The sequence below is a fragment of the Nicotiana attenuata genome, chromosome 3 (assembly GCF_001879085.1).
Source record: "Nicotiana attenuata strain UT chromosome 3, NIATTr2, whole genome shotgun sequence".
Lineage (NCBI taxonomy): Eukaryota > Viridiplantae > Streptophyta > Magnoliopsida > Solanales > Solanaceae > Nicotiana > Nicotiana attenuata.
Window position 1 is genome coordinate 11,618,049 of NC_031991.1, and position 12,487 is coordinate 11,630,535.

The window sequence follows — 12,487 nt, forward strand, 5'->3', positions numbered from 1 at the left end:
TCGTGTAATATGATCTCTTATGTTTGACTTTCCAGTTGTTAGTGTTCTTTGAATTTAATGCTTATACTTGTCTACTGCTTTTGCCCTTATGACTACATATATTCAAATATTACATAAAATGTGTACATAACTAATGACTGCATAGCTAATGCATAGATTTAAAAGGTATACCAAATAATATATTGTTAATACACAAAGTTAATACAAGCACTATTTTACAAAATGGGGCTGCATTTCGAGTACATTATCAATAGCCACCTAACTATCTCATTCCTACCTCAATTTTAATATTAGTGTTTAGTTTTATTTGCATCCAGTAAGTAGTAGTATATGTTAGCATTGCTAGTTGTATTTAAGTAGTTTCATCATCATTAAAAATTATTTATGTGTGAAATCAATATGAACTATAATCATACCTAACCTTGTTTTAGAAACAAAGTTAGTTTAACTTTCTCGTATCTTGAAGTTAATCTAGATAACAAGTATATTAGTTAAGAATGCAATCTACTTCTTTTTCTTTTATGGTACAATTGCAACACTCATCAATTCCTCCAAATTATATGGACTATTATAAAATAGTCGAACACCTAACATTCTAATTGTGGTCTAACAATCAATAAAATTTCATACACAGGTGCACCAATCTCCCCGAAACTTTCCGTTGCAGCAAAATTAATACTCCCTCCGGTCCAAAATAAGTGATTTTTTGGCCTTTTTCTTGTGGTCCAAAATAAGTGATTTTTCCAGATTTTAAGAATGAATTAATTATTTTTTTCCTACATTGTCCTTGAAGTAAATGGTGTTGGAATATGTGTTAGGAGTGTTTATGTGAGATAGTAACGATTAATATGGTCAAATCCATTGCTAATTAATGCTAAAAGGTGGATTTCTTAATTTGTGTGAAAACATCCAAAAAATCATTTATTTTGGACCGGAGGGAGTAGCTATTTATCAATGACTTTACAAATGATGGTTATTTTTTAACTATTAATCCGAAAGCCGGCTAGCCCGTGCTATTTTTACACGCGGTGTACTGTGTGCGCCACAGTGCCACATAGCCCCTCCACCTACAACACACAAAATACACAAGGTGGCTGCTTACTCACTATTCCAATTATTATTATTTCACAAAATTCAAAGGTTTTCGAAATCCAAATTCTCACCGGACGTAATAATATTACTTCCTTCTCCATTTCGACTCCTGCCTTATCGATATACTCCCATACATATATTCACACAAAACCATTTCTGCATTTCATTTTTTCTTCTCCTATCTTGTTTTTGTGCTACAGATAAGATTCTTTGTTTTTGTTTATATTTTTTCAATTTCTTGAGCTATCCCCCGTGGTATCTATGAGTTCACTGAAGATCTAAAGTTTGATCAACAATTACAACTCTTGTTTGGTTCATTAAATGCGTTGATTTTTGTTCAGTTTCTCTCCGATCCTTTTGGGTTTGTTGTTTTTGAGGTAACATCTCAACTTTTTTGCTTTTGTTTCTTGGTTTTGTTGGATTCTTTCGGATTTCTTTTTTTTGCTTTTGTGGAATGTACCAAAACAGTTCCATCTTTGTTGCTTTCTTGATGATCGGTTGAGGTATGAGTAGGATCACATTGGTTCCCGTCTTAGATTCTTTTTCCTGATTATAGAATATTTTTGTTGAACTGTTTTAGTTGGGTTTCTTTGATAAAGTTTCTAACTTGGATGTGGTTTGGCTGTTTAGCTTTTATTGTTGATTCCACAGTTAAGAACTTTCCTTATCATGAAATTTATTGGAGCTTTTATTGTTTTTTCTTGATTGGGAAAATTTCATGTCTTTTTTGTCTGTGTGATCAAGAATGATGTTACCAGCTTTTACATAGATGTTTCGGATTTTTTTGCCAAAAGTAGAGATATGTTTCTAGTCACCTGGTCACTTTTAATATTTTAAGTAAGCAGAATTATAATTTTGAAATGTTATCCTGTAAAGTTTCCCCAAGTTTCTTCATGTTTGAAGCCTGCATTTTCTGCGTCTTATTGCAAATTGAGGTTTTGATTAGGTTGTTCACAAATTGTTAAAAATCTCAGTTTTGAGCTTCTCTTGTATCTTCTAAGTGATTCTTCTTTTTTGGGTACCACCAGATTTTCAAGGCAAGGTGGGTGAATCGAGTTGAATGTGATTTGCATGGGTGAGGATGCCAGAGCTGCGTAGCGGAGCACGGAGATCAAAACGGCTTGGTGATCTCCAGCCTGCCCCTGAACCCTCTGGCCAAGAAGAAAATTGGGTTTTGCCTACTCAGAACAGAGGTCGAAGAAGAGGTGGTGGTGGAAGAGGAAGGGGTAATGCAACAGCTGTAGCAAAAGGGCCTTCAGCAGCGACGCGGGCAAGGCCTGGTGGTGCTGGTAGGGGTAGGGGGATTAGGTTGATCGATTTAGATCCGGAGCCACCTTGTGAGGTTCTTCCTCAAGCTGTTCCTGTTGGTGTTGCAGAGCCAGCTCTTAATAGAGCTGAGGGTGCTGCAGATAAAAATATTGCAATGGAAGGTGGGAGTAGAGATAAAATAATGGGAGTTGAAGAAGAAGCAAGCACAACTCCAGTACCTGATAGGGTATCTTCCTGATAACCCTAACATCCATTTTGTTGCTTCTTTTTTCTTTTTGAATTTTCTTAATGAAATTGGGGATCAACTGAAAATCTTCTTAAACTTGACTCTGCCATTTCACTCTTCACCATCTGCTTAAGGAAATATGTGGATAGCGTTAGTGATAGTCAGTGGAGCAAGACTTTAAATGTTATATATATCTTATTGGGAGTAGAATTCATGAAAGAAGGCTTCCTCTGTCTGGATGCAGGTGCAAGTGGGTAATTCTCCTGTATATAAAACAGAAAGAAGATTAGGTAAGGGTGGATTTGGACAAGTTTATGTTGGTCGTAGAACAAGTGGTGGAACTGGGAGAACAGGACCAGATGCTGTTGAGGTACTATCCATGCCATTTATTGTGTGATTTGTTGAAATTATTTAGTGTATAATACAGTGATAATGTTCTGCTCTAGGTTGCATTAAAGTTTGAGCATCGAAACAGTAAGGGTTGCAACTATGGCCCTCCTTATGAGTGGCAGGTGTACAAGTAAGTGAAATTCCTAATTTTGGAGTTTGTGGTATGTATAATCTTTTTTCAGTCTTGAGATGCCTTTCTTATCATTTATTTGCAACTTTACTGTTTGACAGTACCCTAAACAGCTGCTATGGGATCCCAGGGGTTCATTATAAGGGTCGTCAGGGAGATTTTTACATACTGGTGAGCTTAGTTTTCTCACCATTAATATCAGTGTTACTTGTTGCATCTTTGTGATATTTGCTGAATATTTATTTTTAGGTGATGGACATGCTTGGACCGAGCCTTTGGGATGTCTGGAACTCTTTAGGCCAGTCGTAAGTTTTACTACTACATCTCCTTCACATTTAACATGACTGCAGATGCATTGGAATGCAAAGCAGTTTACTCTGTATTACTTTCCCTGCACATGGACGCGTTATATGCTTCCTGTTTTAAGAATTTTAACCTGCAACAGAATGTCACCAAATATGGCGGCCTGTATCGCTGTGGAGGCAATATCAATTCTCGAAAAGCTTCACCTTAAGGGGTAAGTGTTTTGATCTCTTCTATATACATTTCTTTTGCGTCATTTTCTTCATGTTTCATCTTTAACTTCCTTGGGTTTAGCATTGCTTGCTCTGTTTGCATCAGTTCACTTTCCTGTTCTAAACTCAGCAGTGATGTTGTATATATGAAGTTAACTGTTCAGCGTTGTTTCTGTCTCTTAGGTTTGTGCATGGAGATGTGAAGCCAGAAAACTTTTTGCTTGGTCAGCCAGGAAGTGTTGATGAGAAGAAGCTGTATCTTATTGATCTTGGTTTAGGTACAATGCATTATTATTATTATTATTATTATTATTCATTTTCTCCCTTAATCACTCTATGCTTTTCCTTGGTGTGTCAAACGCCTTTGCTTTTCTAATTTTTAGAATGGAAAAAGAATCACCTTAGCGAGCTAGATTTATAAGCATAATGTCGGTTTTTCTGTTGAAATATGTCTCTAGATATCTCGGTACATTTGCGGGATAACTTTCTTGGTAGTGGGTTTATTATATTAGAAGATTAATAATTCCTTTTGTTTTAACTCGATGTGTGCTTTTTGTGATGCATTGTTTTACATTTGATGCAGCATCTAGATGGAAAGATGCAGCATCTGCTCAGCATGTCGAGTATGACCAGAGGCCAGATATATTCAGGTTTATGGAATTTGACACGTGAATAAGCTTAGATATGTAACTTTATTTTCATGTTTTGTGCACTAAATATGCTTTTATTTGACAGGGGTACTATAAGATATGCAAGTGTACATGCACATTTAGGTCGGACTGGGAGTAGAAGGGATGACCTTGAGTCTCTAGCATACACATTAATATTCCTCATAAAGGGAAGGTTACCATGGCAAGGCTATCAGGTTGGTTGATTTTGCTTCACTAATTTGTTGCTTGGGCATAACTTTGCTAATTGAGTTTGATGGTTCTACTGTATGATGTTTCGAATGGTGACAGGGTGACAACAAGAGTTTTCTAGTCTGTAAAAAGAAAATGGCCACTTCACCAGAGTTGATGTGTTGCTTTTGCCCTGCCCCATTCAAGCAATTCCTTGAGGCTGTAACAAACATGAAGTTTGATGAGGAACCGAATTACGCCAAGCTCATATCATTCTTTGAGAGTCTTATTGAGCCCTGCACATCACTGAGGCCAATAAGAATTGATGGGGCTCTTAAGGTCCATCTATCTTTATGCATGGTTGTATGTGTTTGCATGATATATTGGCTCCTTACTTAGCTGTTACCTATCCTTAATCAGGTTGGGCAGAAGCGGGGAAGACTGTTGATAAACTTGGAGGAAGATGAGCAACCAAAGAAAAAAGTGCGACTCGGTAGTCCTGCAACCCAATGGATTTCAGTTTATAATGCACGGCGTCCCATGAAACAGAGGTAGTTGCTATATGTCAAAATGTGATATGGTGATTATAATTCATAAGTTACATGCAATAACCATTTTGCTTTACAAAAAGGTGCCTCAAGTGCTTGATATTGTTTTCTTTGTTTTTGCTCTTTGCAGTTTAGCTGTGAAATTGTAGACATCTCATATAAAGTCTTACAGCGAAAAATTAGATTTTCACACATCTTCACTGCATAGACATCTCAAATAAAGTCTGTGATTAATTAGATTTTTACATATCTTTGCTGCAGCATTGCATCTTTCCAGTTTGTTCTGTCGTTTGTTTTGTTTGGCAGAAGAGCAAAGTATGTAATCAGTTGTTGGAACACCAACTTGGCAATAGAACTATAGAAGTGTACACAGACTTGCGTGTCATCTGATGTCCTTTCTCAACCCTATGTTATGGATGCACTCCAGAACTTGAGAAATTAAATATGCTTTAAGCAGAGAACTTGCATGATTTACTGTCAAAACATGTAATTTTGTACGTAAATAAATGCATATAAATGGAAGCAGGGGCATACATATTTGAAGGAAGATGCTAAGGAGGATAATTTAACATGTGAAAAAGTGTGACACTTACTGATTCTTGGGAGGTTGGTAGCTTTTGAAAATCTGACCCACGAGGACCTTCAGGAATATTCCATGTTTAGGTGACTGCATCATATATTATCTATGCAAGGAAACATCAAGATATAGACCTCTGCTAACTACGTTTAACTGCAACTAGAGATATAGTAAGGTATATTGCTGGTTTCAGAGAAGGCTATTTCGTGCAGACCTGCAGACCACAGTTATATATCTTTGCAGCTAAACTTCTCCTTCTGATGTATGTGTGGACTTTCTGTTTTATTTGGATGCTTACATATGTTTTGGCTGAGGTTGACAGGTTTAAATTTCTGGAGTTTATTTTTCCTCGAAGATTCTATATGCGACAAAAAGCGTCTGTAGGAGTTGTAGATGACTTTCCGTGTTTGTTGTCTCTAGATTGAATGTATAAATTTATCTGATCTATTTTGAATATCTTCTTATTGAGACTCCGAAGGCGCTTCTTCATGAAATGTACTAAATGAACCCCAAACTTTCAACTCGAAGAAATATGACTTCACCACAACTCCTAAAAATCTTGGATGAACAGAAGTCCTGGCTGAGTAATGGTACATATACTCACCAGGCAAACAAGTAAATAACTGCAACAATTTTTATAAAGTATTTGTTTTGTGCTTTCATCTGCTGAGTGAAATTCTGAGCAGCTTCTGGATGCCTCTTCATAGTGTGTGCTAAAGAGAAATATGAACTGTTCCCAGGGAAAAGATACTTGGTTGCAACTCTTATAATATTTAGCGAGGATTTAATCTATGCTTTACAATATCTTATTGGGACTTGATAAAAAAATTATTCTACGCTAATTGGGAAACATATCCTCCTGTGAATGATTTTTATATTGTATGCATACATGGCTGCATGTTTCATATGGTTAACAGCTCTGAAATAGCTATTTCATGAATCATGATATAAGTTTTCTGATTTGGCACATTAGATTTGACCTTTGGTTTAGATTGGTTAAATTTAATATCCATGATCTAAATTCCGAGTAGCTGCTTGGGGCCTCTTCATAATGTGTGCTATGGAGAAATACGAGCTTTTCCTATGGAAGAAAAGACTTGGCTGCAACTTTTAAAATTTTGGCAAGGATGTAGGTCTATGCTCTATAACATATTGTAAGCTAACCGGGATTCAAGTGCTTCTGTGCATGTTCTTCGTAAGTATACATGAATGGGTGCATGTTCCATTGTGGATAACAGCTGTGAAATAGCTGCTATGTTAAGTTTTTGATCAGCACGTTAATCAAATAATATTTAATGAGCTTCTGGAAAAGCACTGAACCTCGTTGAACTTGAACTTCATAAGATCTAGTAAATGGGGGACAAACGGTGTTATGTGTTCAGGAAACCACTGCTGTTTAGCTTTTTCAATATTATTTATCATGCCAAAGGTATGGTAACCAATCAAAAACAAGTTATCAAAATGAAGAAGCTGAATCAGTTCATTAATGTTGTTTGCCTCTCTAATGAGAAAAAAGATTATATCCTTAAGCTTGTAAAAATGCTTTTGGAGCATGTAATAAGAATATTATAAAGACACATAAGTTATTGCTGGTAAGTTATGCACCCAAGGGTGTAACCTAGCGGGTAATGAAGTGGGTAAAACCATGAAAGACCAGGGTTCAAATCCTAACGGAGACAAAAAATGCTCGGTGACATCTTCACTTCCGTCTAAGCCTTGGCAGCAGACCTGTGCCGATGGAGGTAGCAGGTACCTAGGGGAGTAGTAGAGGGTGCAGGCAAGTTGACACAGACATGACCGTGAAGAAAAAAGTTATTGCTGATAAGTTGTTGTGTAAATGGTTTAGATCTGATGAAAACTACACTTGCATTCCTTCATTGACGTGGTGGTATCTCCTTTCTCAGGAATCAAGTACGGCAGAACTCATAATTACCTGCCTTTATTGGAAGTAATATTCCCAGGCTAAATATCTCCGTAGGGTCGATTGTCAGTCTAGTGAGTTAGCGCTGAGACTTTCAGTATTCTATTGCATGCATGGCTACTAGGCATGTGTAATTGTGATACCTTTTGGGATTATAGCAAGCTTGAAGCAGAGTGGACTTTCGAGGAAGTAGCTGAATGTCTAATGCAGAACTTTTGAAGTATTTATTTGAAGATAGGCTTCTTGAATACCAATGATTTTCTACCAAAAATGCAAGTTGTGGAACTTCTAACTTCCGCTAAATGCTTTCTTTACTGAGGAAAAATGACTATGGTAAAAGATAGAAGAAGGGGAAGGATCTTTTCACCTGGTTGATTTGCAAGTAAAAGAGAACAGGAAGTAAGAGGACCTTTCCATTTATGTTCTTAATGCTTTTTTATATTGGGAAAATAGAAGAGTTTGTCTTCTCTTTTCAAAAATCTTACGGAAATGATGAGGAAGGATAAATGTAGATAAGTTCGCCCTTTTAACCACTCATACTAAGGATATAGGAGCATCAACTCTTTCTTGTGAACTCTCGAGGAGCAGGAGTAATCGTTATCAAGATGTCTTTTGTGTTTTCCGTTGTTCCCAGGGATTCCTTTTGAGGATCTGTTCCCATGCTGCAAACACACAAATCTGAACTGGTGGAGCTGGAGCTGGAGAGGAGAGGGGAGGAGAGGAGCAGTAGGGTAACAAAGAGGTTTTTGGGAAGGTGGGAGGGAAATCAAGAGTCTGACGAGGCTTTTGTTCTCAGATTGTGTCATGACGATCTTTAAAGGAGAGGTCAAGTAAAGACATGCATGGTTGTTTGGGAAGGTTGAGGGAAGATCTGAATTTCCTGAAGGTAAGGTGAGCAACGAAAAGGTCGGTATAATGTGCTAACATGGTGGTGTTTTGCGAGGTTAATAGGGTTATGGGTTTTCATGGAAAAAGTTAGTTTCACACTTTTATTTGTAGTTTCACCTAATACCCTCTGAGAATTCCCTCTGGGAGTTGACACGTTTTTTAATTGTTAGACTACTTTATTAGGAAAAGGTGCCGTTGGTGGACTATATTCTCTAAGAGTGACATCTGAGGGACCAGGAAGGAAATTAGGGCAGAGTCCACGGACCGTTTTGATAAAAGTTTGCTATTTCCTTATTCCTGAGGGCCACCTTTCAAATGAATGCTTGTTTTTTGGGTGTTCTGAAGTATAATTGATGTTTCTAGTCGAGCATAAAAATGACACGTTTCTCTCTTCCACCGAGCAAGGGATAGGGATACTCCAAACCAGAAGAAAAGAAAATAACCATGTGCTTACACTTGCATGCATGTTTTATGGTACATGCATGAACATCTTTCGCACCACTTTATCTACCTGAACAAGATATCAACTTGGAAGAAGAGAATGCACGTGTGCTTACAGTTACATGCAGTGGCGGATGCACGTGGTGGCAAGCGGGTTCAACTGAACCCGCTTCATCAAAAAATAATACCGTGTATATGTATAAATAACGATTAAAGCTGCATAAATTTTGTATAAATATTTTATTTGAACCGACTTGACAACTACTGTTTTACGACTTAAGTTATGTACTTCTAAGATTGAACCCGCTTACACAAATTACTGGGTCCGCCATTGGTTGCATGCGTTTATTGGTACAACTTTAAATATATCTGCTGCCAAGCTTTCTTGTGCGATGTGATAGTTCTGTGTATGAGTGGTTCTTTCTAATAAAATGTGATAGTTATGTGTAGTCTGCTAACACAAACTTGGTTATTCCTATATAGAGGGTGTTTGGATTGGCTTATTTTAAGTGCTTATTGGCTTTTAAGCACTTTTTTAGTTTGTGTGGTGTTCGACAATGATAAAAAGTGCTTAAAAGCACTTACTTTTAGGCATAAAAAGTACAAAAATAAGCCAAAAGCCAAAAGTTCGGTATTACCAACTTTTGGCTTTTAGCTTAAAAGCTACTCCAAACACCCTCATAAACTGTTTGACCTCATAGCTTCACATAAACAGAGGCGTACGTAGGATCTTTTGTAAGCGATGTCAACATTTAAAGAAGTGAACAAATGAACAAATCAATGTCCAAAGTAATTTTAAAAGCAGAATTCAAATCATATTAATAAAGCACAATTTATTTATGTTATTACAGCTCTCATGGACGAGTTTTCGTTTCTTGAAATGTATTCTTAATAGCCTCATTAGAATAGTACTATGTTTTCGTTATATGTAATGTCATTGTTTTGCACCATCTGGGCTAAGGTGCATCCGCCCGGCATATAAACACATTTAACTGTCTAGTGCATGAGTTAGTCACATATTAAATGTTCTCTGAACGAGGGAATATTGTGCAAATCATCTCCCCATATGCATTTACTATATGCCTCTTCTATAATTGTTTCCTAAAAAGACTGGAGCATACTCTCTTTTAGGCTCGCATGAACCACCCACGTATTAAAGTGTGGCAGTTAATAGTTTCTGTTAGCTATTTTCTGAAGTGCATTTGATTCTATATTAGTGTGGACTGCTGATAGGGAAGTGTTAATGTTGGATTTTGTAGATATCACTACAATGTTGCAGACTCTAGGCTCCAACAGCATGTAGACAAGGGAAATGAAGATGGTCTTTACATCAGCTGTGTGGCTTCAGCTGCCAATCTTTGGGCCCTAATCATGGATGCAGGAACTGGTTTCTCGTCCCAGGTTTACGATCTTTCAGCTGTCTTCCTCCATAAGGTTGTCATCTGAATCACCTACAGTTTTTGTCCCTTTACTTCCTCTGCAGGAGAGATTCTTACCTATAACTCATTTTTGGGTTCTTCTTAGGATTGGATAATGGAACAGTGGGAGAAGAACTATTATATCAGCTCAATAGCCGGAGCAGCTAATGGAAGTTCTTTGGTTGTTATGTCCAAAGGTTAGATATTAAAGGAGTAGGATCTGATTGATTCACATAACAGGGCTTTAACCAATGTGCAGATAACTGCTGAAAAAGTAGTATCAAGTTATTTTAGACACCACTTAATTGCTTGCCATTATAGTCATTCCCGCCTACCTAGCACTTTGTAGTCTCCTCAAGGTTGAGGTTGCCTATGGTTCATGACTGCTCACCAGAAAATGAGCTCCACTGTCAGACTCCTGGGACAAGGAAAAGCTACAGGAACACTTCTTTTGTGGTCTTCTGTCGAAATTATGTTATCCAGTATTGGTAGAGAATACCCTTGGATTTTCCAAGGCAAAGACAGCCGTCTCATGATAATGGTTGCTGCTTCTACAATTATTATAGATGGTTAACTTTTATCTGGTTTTGGTTGACCCAGAATTCAGAAAAGGATACCAAATTCCTCCTCTTGATGCATATGTTGTTCTCAATGTAATCACCATGTATTCCTGCCTGCTTGATGAGCTGTACTTTTTATTAGCCGCTGCAATTTGCTTGTTAGGGTTTCACCTGCTGAAGATAGTTGAATAGAATTTCAGTCCATGTGTCTATAAACACTCTATTGACTACTCTTGGTGCTTGCTGAACAGGAACTCCTTATACACAACAGTCTTACAAAGTAAGTGAATCATTTCCTTTTAAATGGATAAATAAAAAGTGGAAAGAAGGTTTCCATGTCACATCCATGACCACTGCTGGCAGCCGGTGGGGCGTGGTGATGTCCAGAAATTCTGGATATTCTGAACAGGTAAGATAGCTTCCATTTGGTGACCACTTCTAATGCATTTCTTGTTTCCCTCCAAATAGAAGAAGCTTAAAATAGATGTGTTGGCTTTTTAAATGATGGGGCAGCAAAAATATTAAAAATATTGATTGAAAATGTCTCTCAATAATTTTATTAAGCATAACAAGGCTTTAAATAGCCAATCAGGAACATAATCTGCAGAAAAATCTGCATAACAAGAATTCAAAAAAACTAAAATATCTCAACAAACCTAAAAAAATCTAACTGAAATTTAAATTCAAAAAAGTAGATTTATCCTAAAACTAAGTAACTTATTATGCTAAAAAAGTTACTGCAGTAACTGAAAGCAACAAAATTTCAACAAGATGATTCCATGCAGGTTGTAGAGCTTGATTTTCTCTACCCAAGTGAAGGAATACATCGACGATGGGAAAGTGGTTATCGAATAACTTCTATGGCTGCTACTGCTGATCAAGCAGCCTTCATATTGAGCGTACCAAGACGTAAAATGATTGATGAGACTCAAGAGACCTTGCGGACATCTGCCTTCCCAAGCACCCATGTAAAGGTGATCAGTCTCTCTCATAATCAGATGTTTCCTTTGCATGCTGCGTTTTCCTTAACTGGAGGAATAAACAGTAGTTATTCTCCCCCTGTTCTTCCAAATCTTCACAAAGGGATAACATGATCCAGACTGTCTTATTGGCTTGTTTTACTTTTTCTCTCATAATCAGATGTTTCCTTTGCTTGCATTCATTTCTCAGGAAAAATGGTCCAAGAATCTTTACATTGCATCCATCTGTTATGGTCGAACTGTCTCTTGAGGATGTTGGTCGCCGTGATCTCAATGTTTCTAGAAGAGATATGGAGGATGAATTCATCTGGTCAAAGCTGGATTAGCCAGTCCTCATTTTTTGTCTGTAAACTATGTTTTGTACGACAGCATACTGGAAAATAGGAGAAACAAACACCACTTAAGAACTTGCAGAATCAAGGCCTGAAAGCAGGCTGGAGCACCAATTGGGTGGCTGACCAAAATTTACTAGTTTTGGCAGTTAAGGCTTCCAACATTTGCATTTTTTGTACCTCAAATTAAAAGGGTCCATTTATTCCATAATATTATTGATTCTTGCTGCCATGTGGTTGCATCTACCCTAAATGTTTCTACTAGGGCGCTGCTGCTGGATGGCTGAGTGATATATAGTTCTTGCGTAACTGGATGTTTTTCTAGGTCTACTACAATGGCGAGTTTGAGTATGTACTATTT

General features: G+C 37.3%; 1 protein-coding gene across 1 annotated transcript; it reads left to right on the forward strand.

Moving 5' to 3' along the window:
- LOC109223312 (casein kinase 1-like protein HD16) lies at nt 1,115–12,379 on the forward strand. Its single transcript, XM_019387573.1, has 17 exons — nt 1,115–1,469; nt 2,121–2,587; nt 2,832–2,957; nt 3,034–3,107; nt 3,209–3,278; nt 3,357–3,412; nt 3,553–3,624; nt 3,806–3,900; nt 4,206–4,272; nt 4,358–4,487; nt 4,582–4,800; nt 4,882–5,012; nt 10,096–10,270; nt 10,361–10,451; nt 11,066–11,223; nt 11,600–11,788; nt 11,985–12,379. The coding sequence occupies exons 2-17, from the start codon at nt 2,174–2,176 to the stop codon at nt 12,042–12,044; spliced, it is 2,127 nt and encodes a 708-aa protein (XP_019243118.1). The 5' UTR covers nt 1,115–1,469; nt 2,121–2,173; the 3' UTR covers nt 12,045–12,379.